Here is a 21,230-nt window from a genome sequence, read left to right as displayed (position 1 = left end):
ATTTGCACTCCGTTACATGCACCCCCCTAAAATTATGCTAAACTGGGGAAGCGCCTATACAGTTAGAGAGCTTAACACCACAAGAACCAGAGAAAGGTAACAAAAGCAAGACAAAAAAATAGTTGTGAGAATGTCCTTGAAACACTTCAGTGTGAATGTCAATTACAAAATTCCTCCATAGGAAGTGTGCAAGTATGGACTGGTACCAAAATCCATGCAAAACACAGACTGAAGAGATGCCCTAAACACCTCTCTTTACACTATTCAAGAATTGAGAAGTCAACTTCTTAAGAAAGATCTCAGCTCAAAAATTACAATTCAACTTGTAACCATGAAAATTACCCATGAAAAAGGTTTTTCACCACATCAAAAAGAGAAATTACTGAAGGTGATGAATCATGCACAAACTGATTATTCATCTCATAGATCAATCTTTGTGGAGGTTTAATGGTCCTACCAGCTCTAGTTCTAATTGCGTCTGTGGGAATGAGTTCTGGTTGAGTGCAAATTACAGGGTCAACTGTATCCAGAACAGGGTTATTGTCTACTTGTGAAGGTGGAGAAACTGGCATAGTCGAAGAGTGCTGTGAGGAACCCTGGCCTAACTCTTCATCAGGGACTAGTTTGTCATCCAACACATGTTGAAGGTCACTTCCCTGTTCAGTGGATACTGAGCTGTTACAGGTATCAGAGTCTGCTTTGAATTGGAATTCTGAACATCCAAAGAACACTGAACTCCGGACAAGGCACTTGAGTTACTGTCATTTTCGGGGCAGTTGGGCTGATCAGACTGCATAACCCAGTGAGCCGTTCTTGCATCATTGTCAGGATGATCAGGCAAGTCTGAGGTCAAATCAGTTGAATGAGATGGTAAATCAACTTCATCGTTGTACAGAAAGTTAACAGGGAGTAAAAGGTTCCTGTGCACAATCTTTTCTCTGTCCGTTTCTGTGTCTTTTATCCGATAGACATTTATTGGTGATCTCACAGACATCACTTCGTAGAGGTTTGACTCCCACTTATCTGCGATTTTTCTTTTTCCACGCTCTCCACGATTCGCCAAAAGGACTCTGTCACCGACAGTCAAAGGTGATCCTTTTACTTTCCGATTGTAGATTCTTGCATGACGAGCTTGCTCAGTAGAACTGTGCTTCTGTGCAATTTTTTGCAGCTTCGCTGAGGTCACATTTAAGCTTGGATACGAAATCTGAATACTTCACAACAGTATCATCTCTGAGAACATGCTGGAACATCACATCGATGGGAAGACGTGGGACTCTCCCGAACATTAAATAGAAAGGCGCAAAGCCTGTGGTCTCGTGAACGGTGCAGTTATAACAGAAAGTCAGCATCTGCAAAGACTGTGGCCACTTGGCTTTGGACTGAAGAGGTAAGGATCTTATCATGTTCCCTAAGGTTCTGTTGAAGCTGCCGTGATTCCGTTCCCCATTGGGTGGTAGGGGGTGGTGTGTGATTTCTTAACACCTGCCATATCCAGCAACTCCTTCATCAATTTGCTCTCAAAGCTCGGGCCTTGATCCGAATGCACACGCATCGGGAATCCGTAAACACAGAAGAGACCGTTCCATAATCGATGAGCAACCTGCTTTGCGGACTGGTTCTTACAGGGAAAAGCGAGGCCATTTTGGTGAAATGGTCTGTTGCTACAAGAACATCCACGCTCCTGTTATCACCCTGCTCCGCTGTCCAGAAATCGATGCAGATGAGTTCCATCGGCTCAGAGGTGTGAATGTTCTCAAGAGGTGCACGATCTCTTGGTTCAGGGTCTTGCCTACGAGACACCGCATACACAGTTTTCACATAATTTGCTATGTCGCGTTGCATGCCTGTCCAGAAAAACCTTTGTCTGGCCAACGAGTGTCCTGGAGCGACCTTGATGACCAGCCGCATCATGCAGACCATGAAGCACTTGTTGTTTCAGAGTATCTGGAACACTTAATTGATACAGCTTTTTGTTCATATGATTGTCTCTTTTAACTCTGAAAAGCATGCCATCTCTGATGTTAAGTTTATTCCAATGCCTAAGAAGCCTTATGACAGGACGAGGCTCATTAGCACGTTCATGTTTGTCAGGCGTCTGTGTCGTTGAACATAAAAGAGAGCTCTGCTCACAGTGTCATCCTGTTCTTGTGCAGCTGACAGAGTGCTTGCAGTGAGTGCCGTAGTCTGGTCCATATTGAAGAAGTGTGGAATGGATTCCACGCCCATCATCTGTCCTACACCGCCAGAACAATGTGCGCCCAATACTGCAGCTACATCCTGCGAACTCAAAGCACCTGGGGACGTTAGACATTGGCCACTAACTCCAGCTGTATCAGAGGGTCATCAGCAGAACTTAATGCTTGACAGTTTGTGGTAAGACGGAAAGAATCTTGGACGACTTGATCTACAACTCCATTAACCTGATTGAGCAAAGAGTGGTAAGGTTCTGTGACAAGTCGATGACTTACACTTGACTGGACGAAAGGTTCCCTGCTCAGGCGTCAGCGACAATGTTCTTAGAGCCAGGTACGTATTTTAGGTCAAAGCTGAAAGAGGCTAATTTAGCAACCCAGCGTTGCTCACATGCATCAAGGCGTGGCTTGGTGAGTATGTAAAGTGGGGATTATTGTCCGTCCAAGCTGTAAAATGACGGCCCTTCAACCAATAATGGAACTTGTCGCATATCGCCCACTTGAGCGCAAGGAATTCTAGCCTGTGAGCCGGGTAATTCATCTGGGAACGAGACAACGTCTTGCTAGCAAATGCCACGGGCCTAGCTATAGTGCCACCCTCAGGAATCTGAGAAACAACAGCTCCCAAGCCGTCAAACGAGGCATCTATAGATAATATGAATTCACGGTTAAAGTCAGGGTGTGCTAGCGTTACGCTTGTGAGAAGATCCTCTTTCAAGGTGTCAAATGAATCCTGGCATTTGTCAGTCCAGTCTGTAGGTGCGAGCTTGGTGCACATAGCTTTTGAGCTAAGCTTCCTTCTCCTTCCTCTAGAGCCTCTCGTGTCAGTCTTTGAGATGAGATCGAATAAAGGCTTGGCTTTGGCAGAACATCGCTCTATAAAATGTTGGTAGTATAATACCATGCCTAAGAAAGATCTAATCTTCTTGTGGCACGGAGTAGCTCCATCAGAATCCATCAAGTCAACTGCTTTAACATCTGTGATGGCCTTTATTTTCCCAGGGTCTGTTTTGACGCCATCTTCACAAATGACATGGCCAAGAAACTTAACAGATTTTCTCAAGAAATGGCACTTTTTAGGAGAGAGCTTGAGATTATGGGCTTTGAGTCTTGAAAACACCATCTCCAGCCTTTCAAGAGCAACCTGCTCGTTGGGGGGCAAAGACCATGAGATCATCGAGATAACAAAGTAAGCTTGTGAAGTTCTTATCACCAAAGATTGACATCATCATGCGCATGAATGTAGCTGGACTGTTGCAAAGGCCTTGGGGCATCCTGTTATATTCATGCAGCCCAAATGGTGAAGAGAAAGCAGTATATTTCCTATCGTCCTCATGCAAAGGAACATTATAGAAGCCTGAGGTAAGGTCCATAGTCGAGAAGTAAGCGTTCCCTCCAAGAGCAGCTAAAGCGTCTGACTGGTGTGGCAGAGGATGGGCATCTTTTACAGTCCTGGCGTTCAGCCATCGAAAGTCAGTACAAATCCTCAAATCACCGTTCTTTTCCACACCAGGACGAGGGGGGAGGCGTACTCACTGTTTGATTTTCTGATTATTCCTTTCTCTTCCATTTCATCCAGCGCTACTCTCAGCTTTTCATAATGTCCAGGCGGTACACGACGGTAGGGGAGGCGAAAGGGTCTGTCGTCGATTAGGCGGATCCGATGTACAAAATCTTTGGCTTCGCCACAGTCCATTTTGTTCCTCGAAAATATGGACTCATATTTCTTCACAAGATGGAGTAATTTCATCTTCCATGTTGAAGGCACTTCACAAGCTGTTAGATCCAAGTCGTTCAATCCCAAATCATTCAAGGTCTGTACCATCTCGTCTTCAGATTCCTGGGAGCCATCATCATGTTGAAAGTGTTGAACTTGAGACTTAATATAGTCACTCTCTGGGAGATCTTCAACAGCGATGCAAGGAGAAACATCCGCAATCTTTGCATTTCTTCTCAATGTCAACACACTGTTTGTGGGATTTATAACTTTCACAGGTATCCAGCCGTCACCCCATAAAGGTGTAATGACTCGACCCACCATGATCTGCTTAGGGCCACATTTGGATTGGGTAGGCTCCACCAATACTGTACTACCCACAGACATCACAGAGTTGACGGGAAGCTTGCCCCATACAAGGTGTTCAGTTTGGGGTTGAAGCGTGACACAGTGCTTGAGTTTAACAGTACCAACTTTCTCAGGTGCGTGATCACCTCTCCATCGCTGTGTATTGACAGCAAGGAAATGAACTCTAAACACTCCTTTTGTCCATCACCGCTTGGTAGTGAAATCAATTTCCAGTAGTCATCCGTATTTTTCAGAATAGTCAGCAGGCTCTTGATGGCGTTGCTGCCCAAGATCATCTCATCAGTCTGGCCTGGAACAATCAGCACAGGTACTATCATTTTACATCCGTAGACACAGATGGACAAATCATACATTGCCGTTGGTGTGACACGATGACCACCACATCCAATAATCACAACATCATCGGCAAAACTCTTTGACAATGTAGAAGCACTTGCTAGCAGCTTAGCTTCAGCTGCCTCACTGAGAGTGCACGCCATTGAGCCACTGTCGAGTAATGCAGTGAAAGACGGACCATTTTCCACAGATACAGCAGTGTAGAATAACGAATCGGCTCTAGGAACTCGTTGTATCCCTTGAAATACAGCTGTTTTCTCAGGTGAGACACTGGATTTGTTCTTCTCAAAAATAGACTCATAATCTTGTGTGGCAAACATTGAGGATTATCAGTTTGGTCTGCACTAACCTCCTTTACGCACAGACCTGTCAGTTTTCCTGATGAGGCTGAGGTGACCGTCTCCACCTAGGCAGGACCGTCTGGAATGACCTGGTGACTGACACTGAAAGCATAGCCGATGCTCACGACAATGAGTTAAGGCAGAGTGGGAAGCGTCGTCGCAGATAGAACATGGCAAGGCATCAAAACCTTCAATCCTAGGAAGTCTGCTGTAAGGCTGCTGTTTAGGACGGGACTGAGTTCTGTTAGTATTGGTTAGCAGGACCTTTTCAAGCATGTCGATGACCTTTTCAAGAGCAGATAAATCTGGACTTTTCTGTTGTTCGCACATTGAAGGAGCAGGCGCTGGAACTGAATTAACATCAATCTTGTTAACCAAACTCTTTCACTGTGGCTGCGATGCACTGTACTGGTGGCTTTGAACGATAAGTCAGATTGATAGTCATTAAGGACGGCCTGAACTTCATGGGCAGACCACTTGTCAATCGGCTTGGATCTGAAGGTCAAGGCTAAGTCTTTACTTGGGCAGTGTCTGATAAACATGTGAACTATTTCCACATGGGGCTTGTCAAGTGTTTTACCTTGCTCTCGCAGGCATTCAGAGGCAACATCCGCTGCTTTGTTGAGTCTCAACCAGTAGTCGTATGGGTTTTCATCCTCTTCAGGTAAGGTAGTATAAAAGTCGGCAAGAGGAACTGGAGAGTAATGATTAGAGCTGAAATGTTTGCGAAGCAGGCTGTAAACGGAATTTGGGCAGACAGCAATTGCAGAATCACAATTTCTGATCCAGAACTTGACTACATCTTTTGCTTTACCACGAAGGTGTACTAGGATTTCTTCCACATGTTCATCAGCACTCATACTGCTCTTTTTAACAAATGTCTTCATGAGATCCTCCCATTCCTCAATTACAATCGTGTCAGAGCTATCCTCTGAAGGAAGGCGGCTCCTTGACTTTCCTGTGCTGAATCACTTGGTTTTGAGACACATTTAACATGCTTGAAGGTTGAGTAGTCCTATCATCAGTGTGCTGTTTACTTGGTGTGTCAGTGTCTAAGCTATAAGGACTGAGATGAGACATAATGTTGTCTGCTAATTGTTGGCCAATCTGATGAACAATTGAAGTCATCTGCCCTAACATGTCATGCACGCTATCACTGTTAGGTGTTGAAGCGCAGGCTGCTCTGTGATTGACATCTGACTGTGTGTCATCATACTCTCTGCCAGGCCTACAACTATCGTTAGCACTGGGACTGTTCATTGAAAAGGGAATTGGAAACCCTAAAACCCCTCTACCTCTGCCTACTGGACCAGGAGTACATTGGTCAGGTAAAACCGTTTACTATTACTCATCATAGGCAGCAAAGTTTTTCAAAAAAAAAAAAAAAAAAAGAGTACATACACATGCAAAAATTAATTCAATATAGATGAGCAGAGCAAGAAGCCGAAAAAGGATAAAACGAGTGAGTCCCTTGATTTCGAAAGGCTGTGGACTGATGATGAACTGTTCCAACGATGATGAATGCTTAAAGTCCGTAAGAGTCAACACGGTGATCACGCTCAGCTTGCCTGCTTGAAGACACGACCCACGGCAACACAGCGGCATCACAACTTCACGGCACCAATGTGACGGTCTTGCCTGGGCGGCCTCTGCAATGCTTTGTGAACTCTGCACAATGGAGACAGTGTGTATAAATAGGGTTTCATGACGCTCGTTGAGAATAAACCATTCCACAGCAATGCTTCGTTAACTCTGCTCTGTTTATTCGAAAACAGCTCTTTCAATTCTGTTTCTTGAATTCTTTTTAACTTTGTGATCGTATAGTGTTTGTTTTAGATGTTAACAATTTCTTTATACGTGACACATTTTCAATTACTTATAAAGCACATGAGTAGAGATCCTAAATATAATACAGAGCAATACAATTAAACCGTATTATAAGTGAAACATCCCCACCTAGCGGAGAATTTGAGCAACACATTTTGAATCAAATAATTTAACAACTTTTAACAACATATTCAACAACATACCTGCACAATGGAGACAGTGTGTATAAATAGGGTTTCGCACGTTCGTTGAGAATAAACCATTCTACATAAAACACAACACACAAACAGATTACAATCGGCCTCGTAATATAATCTCGTTATAACTCGACATCAAGCAACACACTCGACGCCAAACATAACTTAACAGAGTCTCAACATGTTCATTGAGAGATAACGTCACTATAAAGCAAATATTTGTGTGATTTGAACACTTATTAATGGTAATTCTCAGACCGCGACACACGTGCAACTTACCCACAGCAATGCTTCGTTAACTCTGCTGTGGGCGGTCCCTACTCCACACGCTAAATTACATCCTGCACCGGGTAGATGGCGCTGTCCCCATTTATGCAGTAATTTTACATTTGCACTCCGTTACACAAGCATTTCCTGAAGAATTAACACACGGCTTCAGGCGCTGACTGGATCCGCGAGCAGCTGTGCTTTCTCAGTAGAAATCGTTCTGCCTTCTTTCAGGCTAGGAGCGACGCGGAGCCGGAGAAACAGGAAGGTGAGCGGGAACAAACTCGCTTATCTGTGGCAATATAGACGATCTAAAGCCATTCAAGTCATTTTAAATAACAGTGAGTATCCCGTCCCTCCACCCTATCCCACAGATATTACACCTACGCAAAATTATTATGATAACAAATGCTTAAATCTAAAGTGCAATGACGATCTTCCACGGCCCCCTTGGTATTTAAATGTACCACCACCAAAGCCAACCTTCTTCCCTAAAACAACGCATTTTCTGCAGCAGGAGGTACAGACTGTTTTAAATAACCTCCCTAACAACAAAGCAAGCGGTAAAGATGGTGTGACTTATGAGACATTTAAAAACATGCAGTCATGTCGGATTTTAACAACTGTTTTTAATATCTGTTTGGAAAACAAAAGAGTACCAGATTCATGGAAAGGAGCATTGATTCATCGTATTCCAAAAAAAGACAACATCCCTGATGATCCATCGACATGGAGGGACATATCCCTCCTTCCCACCATCTATAACAGTGGTTCCCAACCTTTTCTTGTTTGAGGCACCCTTGGAAAGCCTTTCAAAAGTTCCCGGCACCCTTATAAGGAAATAGATATTTAAATAATAATATATTATATTATAAATAATATATTATATTATAAATATTATAATATATTGTATTATATTATAAATATTATAAATAATATATTTAAATAAAAATAATAGATTTTTTTCCGCTCCCGCCCGCAATATTCAAGTTTTGTCCCGCTCCCGCCCGCATGTAAACATTAAAACTGACCACACATGACGCTTCAGACCTGAACTTCCAGACTTGTGGCTGCTGTATGCGAGTATTTTGCTGCATTTGTCGCAGCTCGCAAAGGGAAGGTGCTTTCCATACCGTCATAAACTATAGAAAAACATTTCCAAATATCGGATTTCCCTTTGTTTGGCTTTGTAGTTCTGTATGTTCCTTTCTTTAATAATGAACTAATATCTGTAGCACTAAGCGCTCCACCTGTGTCATGCTCGGTGTGGGTCTATGGTCTTTGTTCCTCGCAAGAACCACGTGAGAATTTACGTTATTTTGAGTTGTTCCTGTTGCTTTTGTGCAGCAGATAAATAATATTTTATTTCTTTTAACTATTTAATTTTAAGATATTTCCATTTTGCGGGAATCCCGCAAATAATTTTATTCTCCCGCAACCCGCACACACGAGGACCTAACCGCCCGCACCCGCGTTCACATATCAAACCTCGTCCCGCGCCGCACTGGGTTGCGTCGGGTCCCGCGAGACCCGCGATACTCCCGCGGGATTGCAGGTCTCTACTCTCCGCTATCTCGGTAGTCACTTCCTCCTCCCTCCCGCCATGAGAGAATGACGTTAGTGCAATTTTTTCCCCGAAATTTTGGCGGCACCCTAAAAAGATCTCACGGCACCCCTTAGTGCCGCGGCACACCGGTTGGGAACCACTGATCTATAAGGTGTTCATGAAGTGCATGCTGGCCCGAGTTCTTCCGTGGTTGGTGGAGGCTGACATCTTATTCACCCAACAGAAGGCTTACATCAATCGGCAAGGTATGAATGAACATGTATTCTGTCTTAAAACAGGGATAGATGACTTTAAGCATGAGTCTTGCAGACTGTATTCAGTCCTCCTGGACTTTAAAGATGCGTTTGGAACTCTACCTCACAATGTCATGATTAGATCACTCGAAGAAATACAGCTACCTCAGCTGTTTATTGACATAGTGAAAGATGTATACAGAGGATCCTTTATCGAAGTAATCTGTGGAGAACAGCTCACTCAGCCAACAGCACTCCAGATAGGTATTAAAACCGGCTGCCCTTGGAGTGCGGTAAATTTTATAATAGCCATTAATCAATGGTTAAAGTGGATGTGTCAGTGCGCCCCTCCTGGTGTGATATCTCCCATCCCAGTGCAGGGCTATGCAGATGATGTCCAGATGGCCTCCAGAGAAGAGAGCACCATCAAAGACATGCTGGTCAGAACCGATGCTTTCCTGGAATGGTCGGGTCTGCAGATCAAGGACACAAAGTGTGCTGCTCTGTTTGAGAGGAGGAGTGGAGGGAACCGCTGGTATCGTTCTAAATCTGATAAAAATCCAGAGTTTACAGTAGCAATAAAACCCATACGGGTGTACGCTCTTCATGAAACATACACTTAACTTGGACATAAAATCAATATTGCAGGAGAGTGGAAAGAGCAAGTAGGCCTCATTTTTTCAGAGTTTACGTCCAAGCTGGACCTGATTAATGAATGTCCACTACCACTGAACATGAAGCTGGAGGCGATCAGACAGGTGGCGCTGTCTAAAATACAGCATCTGTTCCATAACGTTCACATTCAACAAAGAGTGTTAAATGAAATGGACAACAAAACAGTGAGCTTAGTGCGAAAGTGGTTTGGACTGAATACACACAGCACTCGTGACATCATCTTTCATCCTCAGAGAGAAGGAGGGTTGGGGGTACCAAACATCTCATGGATCTACACCAGCACAAGGATCTCCCACCTTCTGAACATGCTGAATAATGATGATAAACAGGCTCGAGAGCTGGCTCGATCCTCTCTCTTCTTAGATCTTAAGAGACGCAAGGTGCCGCTGGCCAGGGACTCAGAGCCTCACTTCTTGGGCTTTAAAAGAAAACCCAGCGGGAAACTGGACACTCACTCGGCTGGGTTCGGCGTCTGGTCAGATTGGCCAGACCTAAATGACTTTTGTGTTCGGTCTGGAGTCCTGCTGGAGTGGGTGAGGTCTGACTCTGAGAGTGTGAAAGTCTCGGAAGATATCATCACGGACCCGCTGACCACTGTCAGAGCTACAGCAGCATACGGCGATGACAATCACCTGTTAACATCTGCAGGCGCCCGCCGAACTCTCCTAGATCTGCATCGACAGCAACAAAAACAACACTGGACTGGACTGAAGCTCCAGGGGAAGCTCGCATGTCTTCCCTCTGCGGATCACTCGGTGTCTCACTCATTTCTTAAGAACACTGCTCTCAGTGAAGACATCATTGTTTTCACAGTGAAGGCCAGACTGCAGGTTCTTCCTACTAGACTTAACCTTTCTATCTGGTTCCCAACTGTACAGGTACCTCACTGTCTGCATCACACCACAGAACAGATCACAGAGACATTGTCACACATCTTAAACGCTTGTCATGCTTATAAAGGTATGTACATAGCACGTCACGACAGAATAGTGGACCTGATTGTGAGGGATGTCTCAAAGTATTTTTCACCATCAGTAAGAATATACAAGCACTCTTGTGTAAAACCATTTATGTTTCATAGTCTCAGCAGTAACTCTGAAGTCTTTTCTCGTCTGTCTGCTAACACACCAGATGTTGTGATGATTGATGAAGACAGTAGAGAGGTGTTTGTCCTGGAGGTGGCTTGTGTCTTTGACTCCAGTATGGAGGAAGCCTTCATGACTAAAGTTATTAAATATCAATCGCTCCTCAACACTGTGTCAGAAGTGGGTTATCGAGGCAGACTACTGGTTTTTGTATTTGGAAGTTTAGGACATGTGCATAGGCTGGTTGTAAGGGGCCTTCAACAACTTGGGATGCCGAAAAAGAGGGCTAAACACCTGGCTAAATACTGTGCCTTGTCTGCTATTATGGGCAGTCGTCATATATGGAGGAGACGCTGTTATTTATATCCATAACATTTAACAGGCTGGACATTGTATTGACTTTTTTGTATGCCATGATTGTTGACATGTATTTAACTGCATCTGAAATATTTATGTCCTTGTAGAATATTTATTTTAAGTGGACTTAAATAAATTGGTAATGTGTGTGTGTGTGTCTGTGTGTGTGTGTGTGTGTGTGTGTCTGTGTGTGTGTGTGTGTGTGTGTGTGTGTGTGTGTGTGTGTGTGAGTGTGTGTGTGTGTGTGTGTGTGTGTGTGTGTGTGTGTGTGTGTGTGTGTGTGTGTGTGTGTGTCTCTGTGTGTGTGTGTCTGTGTGTGTGTGTGTCTCTCTGTGTCTCTGTGTGTGTGTGTGTGTGTGTGTGTGTGTATATATATATATATATATATATATATATATATTTAATAGAACACTAAAATATAATTCTTTCCCTATTAATTTGTTTTGTCTCTTAAAATGTGTAATAAAGTAGATTTTAGGTGTACTCATATGAGGACATGTTTATGGATGTTCATTTCTCCTACAATAACTGATGCTCATTCACAGATTATTAACAGTTTATTATAATCTTTGTAAACCCTTCACATCAGCATTAGGCCTATTTCTGAATGAAAATGTGACTTATGTTTTTTATTTTCTCTAAAGAACACATTTTTATGGGCCATGATTCAGATTTTAACCATGCAGCAAACCTTGATAAACCAATGAAAAAAAATAAGTAAATGCCTTTTTTGCCACAAATGTTTACCGTTGTGTCACACACTGTTAAACACATTTACAGGCAAATTAAGTTTTTTTGCATCCAAAGTCTTCTTTGAAATTAAATTAAAATAAACTGAATTGAAGAAATTAAGGACTTTGAGAGTCTGACAGGAATCAGTGTTGAGTTCTACTAGAAGTATTTAAAATGATTTTACACACACACACTCACGCACACTCACACACAGACACGCACGCACACATATAAATGCGCACAAACACACACTCACACACACACAGACACGCACGCACACATAAACGCACATGCGCACAAACACACACTCACACACACACTCACACACACACACACACACACACACACACACACACACACACACACACACACACACTTGAATCTTCATTTAGATGGAGGCACCACACACAGTCTGGAGACTCAACTCCATCTTTTCTTAATGCAAGGCTGAATAATATTCTGCAGAAATCATATTTCATAAGAACTGTAAGAGAGCAGAGATGTTCTCACCTCAGCTGTGAGATGTAGGGCAGACACTGAAGGAAACTCTTCACTTCTCTCTCTTCCTCTGAACATCTTCTCAGATCTACTGCTTTCTTCTCTTTCTGGAGCTTCAGCACTTCCAGGAGGATGGAGCTCTTTCTCTTTGAGAGATCTAAGATCCATTGATCAGGAGACTGAAATACTGACTGTAATGCTGGAAGATAACTCCTGCCTGTTTGAGTCTCATAGATCTTCACGTGAGAGTAAAGATCCAGCAGGAAATCAGTATAATAAAATATGTAAGTCCATTCATAATAATAAGAGCTGGTGCAGAAAGACACTAACAGATTCAGCATCTGTTCTCCTGTCTGTGTCTCAATCTCTGCTGCTTTAATGAAGAGTCTCAGAAGAAATCTCCTACTTTCAGTCTGATCAGAGAATCTGGAACAAAGTGAGAAATATAAACAGTTTCTTTTTATTTTGCATGATGTAATCCAGATGTAATCAGCTCTGTGATATCTCTGTGTTTTGTTTCTGGTTTTCAGCTGATATTAAAGATTTGTTCAATTCGACTTTAAATGTTAATAATGAACTGAATGTTTTGATAACTGTAGAAACTTACACTGAACTCAAAGCAAAGAAAAACACGTTTCATGAGACCCAGAAAAGCATAGATGTCACATTTAAAACAGGTCATTAAATTATACTTCATATTAATCTAAAATGGGACACACTGACATATTATTAGTATTCATCATATCTACATAAATAGTTTTCATAAATATATAACTTTCCTGTGTTGTTCCTAATATAATTTTATATACACATGCATGCACTGAATTGTGATGTGAATATAAAAAGTCAAATCATACACACACTGGCTATTGATTAAGTTCTTATTTTTGTTTTCTTTCTGCTGAAAAACCGTTCTTGTCGGTTGAAGCACTGATGACAGATGACCATGACGATATGTTTCATATTTCTCTTCAGCTCGACAGTCTCAAGCCTCCTGGTTTTCATCTAAAGTATCTCCTTGTGTTCTGAACAGGGATGCATGGATCGATATCGGCTCTGATACGGTCATTTCCTGAGGATCAGGTATCGTCATATAGTGCAGATATTATTCTGTTGTTGTTGTTTAAAGTTTTATAAATATATATTTCAAGTCTTCTGAGGCACTGGATGCACAAACACGCTTTGTGTCGCTCTGTATTAAAGCCTTTCATATTATAATACTTCTGTAGGCAAAGGATTATTAATAGTCTCTTGTTCTGTCCTATGACTGTCACAAACAGCACCTCTGTGGCTCTCTAACCGCCACCGGAGGGAGCCCTCACCCGAGTACTGATCATCATGGACTCAGTTTCCCACAACCCCGTGCCTTGGGCTGATTAGCCCTGCCAGGTGTTCCCCATCACCACGCCCTATATAAGGAACGTCCTCATGGACACTCGCCGCAAAGTCTTGTTAGTTTCGGCTGCAACTCTGAGCGTTCATCCCTGTGTTTGATTCCCTGTTGCTGATCTGGATTGTATTTGTTCTCTGATTGTTCTCTGCCTGCCTACCGACCTTCTGCCTGTTATCGTTTACATCTTTGATCTCCCCTGTATTGTACTGAATGCTCCTGTTTGACCCTGCCTGCCTGACCACGATTAAAGTCTTGTCGCACATGGATCCAATTGTCTTTGACCCTTCGTTACAATTACATACAGGACATTAATGGGTCAATATCGGCACAGAGTGCCTTTTAACCAATACTTTCACATTTCTGTTTTAATTTTATATCATGTCAGAAATAGCAGACACTGGAGTACTATTGAAAGATTAGATAAGAGTTGTAGCACCTGACTGAGTGACCTGACATGAATTTGGATGATAATGCACTAATTCACACAGCAAGATTGGTGACGGAGTGGTTTGATGAACATGAAAGTGAAGTTGAAGATCTCCAATGGCCTGCACAGTCACCAGATCTAAATATTATTCAGACACTTTGGGCTGTTTTGGAGGATCAAGTCAGGAAACGTTTTCCTTCACCAGCATCATTTGAGCCAAGAAGAACGGCCCAAAATCCCTCTGGACGCTGTGCAGGACTAGTATCTGTCACCAACCGATGCTGAATTGGCCACAAAAGGAGGCCCTACAGCATACTAATGAATTATTTTAGTCTAAAACCAGGCTTTTCGGTTTTACTGTCCAACTCCTGTAGATTGTACAGCATGTTAATTTGTTAATTGTGCCCAAGACCATAATTAATAAGCAAGCTCACATCTTACTAACGAGAAACAACAATTCTGACCAAGTGTGTATTTCACAAGAACTGTAAGAGAGCAGAGATGTTCTCACCTCAGCTGTGAGATGTAGGGCAGACACTGAAGGAAACTCTTCACTTCTCTCTCTTCCTCTGAAAATCTTCTCAGCTCTACTGCTTTCTTCTCTTTCTGGAGCTTCAGCACTTCCAGGAGGATGGAGATCTTTCTCTCTGAGAGATCTATGATCCATTTATCAGGAGACTGAAATACTGACTGTAATGCTGGAAGATAACTCCTGCCTGTTTGAGTCTCATAGATCTTCACGTGAGAGCAAAGATCCAGCAGAGCATTGATTTCTTCTGGGTTGTATTGTCCTCTCACCTCAAATAGTTTGCAGTCACACTGGGAGGATTTATGGAATAATTCTACAAAGAAGGTGATTTGCTCCAGTGAATCTTTACAAGTCTTTAACCTGCAATAAATAAATCAAGCATAAGACCAAGTACTAATTGCTTTTTTTGTTTTGCTGAGTTTTTTTTAAGATTATTTGCATAGACGATGATGAAATATTTCTAGGGGTATATGGTTGCTAAGTACAGCCGTCCATTTAAAAAGGTAACTCAGAGACGTAAGACTAATTAGTACCTGATGTATGGAGAGCAGCTGAGCATCATGTCTATTCCTACATCAGTCACGTTACAGTGCTCCAGATTCAGATAAACCTCTTTATCTCTGGATTGACCGATCACGTAAGATAAAGCACAACAATGATGAGGATCCAGATCCACGTCTAGATCAAGCCGATGGTCTATCTTCTCCAGGAGAATTGAGCAGGCTTTAGGAGACTGGAGCTCATACAAGCACTGACACACATAGAGAAGATCAACATCTTCATTCTCACTCTGAGCTTGAAGAAACGTGTCCAAAAGCTTCTCAATGAAGTAGTCAGATGTTCTCTTTATCTTATCCTCTGCGAAGAGACACTTGAGGAGTCTGGTGTTGTGTTCACTCAGAAGTCCACATAAGAAAGGAAGAACGTGTCTCATGTGTTTATGCTTCTCGGTCTGACAGAGCTGTAGAACATCCTCGATTTCATCTGGATGTTCATGAAGCCACAATGCAGAGAAGAATTCCTGCATTGTGTTGTGGAGAAACGCACAGTATGTTGTTGAGTCTCTTGTTGTGATCATTTTCAGAAAAGCGTGACAAAAAGTCTCATCACAGCTAATGTCTGGAAGGTTCAAGCACTTTTTCATAGTTGCATTGAAAGCATTTTCCATCAATAGATGAATCTGATCTTTCTTCTCTTTCAGGTATTTATCTATTTGCTTATTTTGTTTATTCCCATGTTTCTTCGCAGCAAAGCGGAAAATGTGGACGTACATCCCAGTGACTGTGTGTTGATTATTGAATACAGTGCCATTTTTAGACTTAATTGAGCTTACAATCATGAACGCATACAATGGAACATGACTGAGACTAATCAGCCCTTGATTCTTCAAAACAACTTCTAGAAGACCAGGATCATGACTCAATCTACTCCGGTAGTAAGTTTTGATAGACTCTTCACTGAATCCTTGGACATACACTGTTTGTGACGGCCAGTCAGAGAAAACTGGATCATCTTCCACCTCTGACCTGCAGGTGATCACGATCTTGGCATCAGGCAGGAGATCATTGTTCATGATCTTCCAGAAGATGGATTTTTCTTCCAAATCTGTCACACCATCAAACACAATAACAACATTCTCATTGTTTTCCTCAATATCTTCAAACACTTCTTTTCTGTCTTTTTCCATTGGTCTTAAATACCCATCAAACAAAAGAGCTTCCAGGCTGGAAACGCCATCGTGGGCCAAAACACTTTCATCAAAGTAAAACATGTAGTCTATCTCTCTGTATTCCTTCTCTGCCCAAACACGCAGCATTTCCAAGACAACCGACGTCTTTCCTACTCCAGGTTTGCCAGTGATGAGGATGCTCTTTTCCTGCCATCTCAGGAGATCCTCAGGTAATAGAGCTTGTCCCTCGCTAGGAATATAAGCTCTCAGCTTCTTGGGCCGTAGCTTTTTGAATTTTTTGCTTTCGATTTTATTTTGCATTTTGTTTTCAGGACACGGTCAGTCTTTAAAAGCAGAGGTATGTTTCTGTACCTTGTCGTCCAAATATTTACAGAAACTTTGGTTCTTCAGAATACTTTCTGCTTTCTCCTTGAGCTGTTTCTGATAGATGTGACAGGGCTTTGTACCTAAAAAAAGCATAAAAAAAATACAGAAACATTTACATTTGTTAATTTTACCAAAGTGTTCTTTACTGTTTTTACTCACTGAATGAATAGCTGGCCTCTGTATCTTCATCTCTGAAGGAAAAGCAGCTGATCCAGTAGTGTAAATCAGGATCTAATGTCCTCTTCTTAGTGACATCCAGAATCCGGAGAAATTCATAGCTGGCCTCTTCACCTTTGTTAATGACCATGTCTAATAAACATCTGGCTTGTTCAAACTCAGTCCTGTCAGCTTTCAGAGCATTGACCTCATCATCACAGAAGATATTCTCCTGATAAAGATTATCAATGATCAGAGAAAGGTTTTTCATTTGAGTCAGTAGTGTTTTCCTGTTTTTTTCGAGGTACTCTTCAGCAGATTGGTGAGCGCAAGCCATGCTGCAGGCATTTCAAACCTGAAGAAAAACACATAGGTTTAAACACATTCACATCATGCATTTTAATACTATTTATTTTAATATTTTCAGAAGAGAACAAAGGACTCTAAGTTCTTTAGCTTAAATCCATCATACAGAGGCAGGTACACAAAATAAAGTTGCAAAAGGGGGTGTTTATTTTAATTACGTACATATGTATTATTTTTAAATGTATGGAGTACATTTAAAGGCTAGAACAACTTGCAGATACGACTTAGCTTAAAAAAAAAAGCATTATCTTATTATCATAATCTTTGTCATTTTTTGTTATTAGAAAAGAAGAATAAATAAATATATACACATTACAAATATCTACAAATAAAACAAACAGTGCTTTATTTCTCAGGTACAGTATTCAGCAGTAAAATATAAGAAACCGAATGAACAAATCTAAAATAAAACACGTCTACATCAATTATACTTTTTTTAAGCAACTGTATTAAAGTCATGAGTGATTTCTTTCTGTTTATTAACATTAAAATAGTTCACCAAAAAAAAAAATTATTCTGATTTTGTCATATTTGCATACAATCATTTATCATTCTCAAGTTGTTTCAAACCTGAATTAGTTTATTAAGTTCAAATAAGTTATTTTGAAGAATGTAGGTAATTAAGCAGAGACTGTTTGTTTCCCCACATTCTTCAAAATATCTTCATATCTTGTGTTCAGCAAAAGAAATGAATACAGGTTTGAAACAACATGAGTAAATAATGACAATTACATTTTTTCTATTAATTTAATGAGAAAAGCAAAAAAGCTTGCTCTCATTTTTAATTGCATTTTATTTTTATTTATTATATAAAGTAAAATAAAAAAAAGTCAAGTCATTCATGTTTAACAGGTAATATTTACATATTTACATACAATATTTAATAAAATTTACAGCAGATCTGAATAATGAATAAGTGCAGTAATAAGCAGAGAATAAGTACAGTGTCCTGTGGAGGTAATGATGGGACAGAAGGTCCTGTTATATTAAGACAAAAGCAGACAGTGGACCAGGTAAAAACACCTACACTTTCTAACTAAAGTGCTCCATTTCACGTAATTATTTTGCACTTAATACTAAAAATGACTCTTTAGTGCTTCTTAAGATAAACTCCTCTAAGTGTATGAACTTAAATGCACTTTTAACACACCATTTTTGTTTTGTAAAAATGTATTTAGTTACCACTTGTAGCGCACTTGAAACCATCTTCATACAGTAGTACACTAAAGTGTGATACAAGTGGTAACTAAATATATTTTAAGCGCATTTTAGTTTATATCCATGGTGTCTCAAAACAGCACAGTTGAGTACACTTAGAGGATCTTAACAAGCACTAAAGAATCATTTTTTAGTATATTAAGTGCAAAATTATAGCGCGAAATGGTGTGCTTGTTTTTTTTTCTACCTGGGCAGACATTTTAATTGTTCATCAAAAATCATGTTACTGCATTCCCCTAACCACACAAATTGTTATTTTAAATTGTCTATTGATTATATATCACTCACCTTCTTATAAACACGTGTGTTTCTCACTGACGTCTCTCAGTAGCACGTGCGCATAACCGAAACCGAAACCGAAACGCACTTCCTCTCCAGATGTTTACAACTAAAGGCAAAGTTTGTGAAACTGCTCTTCTCTCAGCGCATCGAGGTCGACGTGTTTTGTACACAGCGGAGGAAAAGCTTGTTTTGAGGGACTCGGTTGTAGCTCGTTTTCTGCATCACTTCGGATAGAAAAAAAGCCTCATCTGTGTAGTAAAAACGTTTTTCCAGCGAGGTCCAGAAAAAACAAAGCCGTGTATATGTTAACTTACCTCGGTCACAAGTGTTCGGTTAGACTGTTTGACTTCTAATCTAAAAGTGACGGATTAAATTTGTCGTTGTTTACCTTCCTGGACAGAAATGTATCTCTCGACTTCAGAAAGTAGTTTACAGGGACGTCTACGCATTAATCCATCGCTTTTTTAAATCTAGTCTTGTTCCTCTTGTTCTTTTAATGTGTATAAACAAACCAAATACCTCTGAATCCAACTTCTTTTCTTTTCTCAGGAGCCACGGTTTAACTTATGGCCTTCATCTTTCTCTCGGCGGTTGACTCACATCTTACTGCTGCTTCACTGCCCTCTTCTGTTCCGGAGGCTGACCAGTACATTCATTACAGTCTTGGTTTTTTGTGTTCAGTGGATGGTTGGCAAAGCAGCTTCATACGCATTTCTTCACATTAATATGTCATGTTATCCTGCTAATTAAACCCCACACAATGCAGTTGCAAATAGACACAGACTTGTGCACAGTATTACAAAAGATCACTTTATTTTTAGAAAAGAGAAAGAGAAAAAACACAAATTAAACAGGGTAAACAATTAACAATCCTCCAGAAAAAAAATCAATAAACATATGTAAAGAGGGAAGGACAGCTACAACAGTCAGACAAGTCAAATCAACAGGCCAATAACTAAACTGAAATGACAAAAATCATATCACAATACAGAGCAAGAATTATTAAGATATCCAAAACGCCAACCTCCAGAGTGGAGAGCGCGGATGCTTCTCTGGTAGACGAGCTAAACACCTTTTATGCTCGTTTCGAGGCTGCAGCTAATCACGCTAATCACGCTAGCGGCGCTAGCGGTATGATGAACAGCATGCATGCCGAGAGAGCCGGAGAGGAAATCGCGTTCACCATTTCGGAGCACGACGTAAGGAGGGCATTCAGGAGAGTGAACACCAGGAAGGCAGCAGGACCTGACGGCATCACAGGTCGGGTTCTGAGAGCCTGTGCTGACCAGCTAGCACCGGTGTTCACTGAGATATTTAATCTCTCCCTGAAACAGTCTACAGTCCCCTCATGTTTCAAACAGTCCATCATTGTTCCTGTGCCGAAGAAACCTCAACCATCTTGCCTAAATGATTACCGCCCTGTAGCTCTGACGTCTGTAGTGATGAAGTGCTTCGAGAGACTCGTCAGAGACTTCATCACCGCATCACTACCGGAGACACTGGACCCACTTCAGTTTGCTTACCGCCAAAACCGGTCTACAGAGGATGCCATCACACACCTCCTCCACACAACCACAAGCCACCTGGATTTTAGGAAAGGGAACTATGTGAAAATGCTGTTCGTGGACTATAGTTCAGCGTTCAACACCATAGTTCCCTCCACGCTCACCTCGGTTGGAGGTCCTGGGACTCAGCCCATCCCCGCGTCACTGGATCACTAACTTCCTGACCGACAGACCACAAGCCGCACGGATGGGAAAACACACCTCATCCTCCCTCACTCTCAGCACTGGAGCCCTCAGGGTTGTGTTCTGAGCCCCTGCTGTACTCGCTGTACACACATGACTGTGTGGCCACTACAAACTCCACCACCATCATTAAATTTGCTGACGACACTGTCGTGGTGGGCCTGATCTCTAACAACGATGAGATGGCCTACCTTCAGGAGATCAACAACCTGGAGAGATGGTGTCAGGAGAACAATCTGCTCCTGAACGTCAGCAAAACAAAGGAGTTAATAGTGGACTTCAGCACCGAAGCAGGTGCGCTCTTACCATCCCATCAAGATCGACGGGACCCCAGTGGAGAGTGGACAGTTTCCGGTACCTGGGTGTTCACATCACGCAGGACCTGTCTTGGTCCTGTCACATCAACACCCTGGTGAAGAAGGCCCGGCAGCGTCTATACCATCTGAGGCGCTTAAGGGACTTCAGACTCCCATCTCAGGTGCTCAGGAACTTTTACACCTGCACCATCGAGAGTGTCCTGACAGGAAACATCACCTCCTGGTTTGGAAACAGCACCATGCAGGACAGGCGAGCTCTTCAGAGGGTGGTGCGGTCAGCTGAGCTCCCTGTGCTGCAGCACATCTACAACAAGCGGTGCTGTACCAGGGCCAGGAAGATCG

The 21,230-nt window shown here is 41.9% G+C and overlaps 2 protein-coding genes across 3 annotated transcripts in view; both read right to left on the bottom strand.

Annotated features, from left to right (window-relative positions):
* Window positions 1–16,769, bottom strand: part of LOC122329695 — a 38,424-nt gene extending 21,655 nt beyond the window's left edge. The window contains exons 1-3 of one of the 2 annotated variants that reach the window (XM_043226167.1): window positions 15,279–16,769; window positions 14,952–15,105; window positions 12,409–12,632 (exon numbers count right to left, since the gene is read on the bottom strand). In XM_043226167.1, coding sequence (XP_043082102.1) covers window positions 12,409–12,632; window positions 14,952–15,105; window positions 15,279–16,735 — 1,835 coding nt within the window. In that variant the 5' untranslated portion in view covers window positions 16,736–16,769. Of the gene's footprint in view, window positions 1–12,408; window positions 12,823–14,727; window positions 15,106–15,278 lie in introns of both variants that reach the window. The other variant, XM_043226164.1, reaches the window with a different exon arrangement.
* LOC122332242 (nucleotide-binding oligomerization domain-containing protein 1-like) lies at window positions 16,754–19,383 on the bottom strand. Its single transcript, XM_043229536.1, has 3 exons — window positions 18,830–19,383; window positions 16,961–17,312; window positions 16,754–16,881 (listed from the first exon to the last, which is right to left on the bottom strand). Exons 2-3 carry the CDS (start codon window positions 17,292–17,294, stop codon window positions 16,754–16,756), a joined length of 462 nt encoding a protein of 153 aa, XP_043085471.1. The 5' UTR covers window positions 17,295–17,312; window positions 18,830–19,383.
* Window positions 19,384–21,230: the final 1,847 nt, after the last annotated feature.

This window comes from Puntigrus tetrazona, chromosome 3, assembly GCF_018831695.1.
Source record: "Puntigrus tetrazona isolate hp1 chromosome 3, ASM1883169v1, whole genome shotgun sequence".
NCBI classification, from domain to species: domain Eukaryota; kingdom Metazoa; phylum Chordata; class Actinopteri; order Cypriniformes; family Cyprinidae; genus Puntigrus; species Puntigrus tetrazona.
This window is presented reverse-complemented; position numbering and strand designations above follow the sequence as displayed.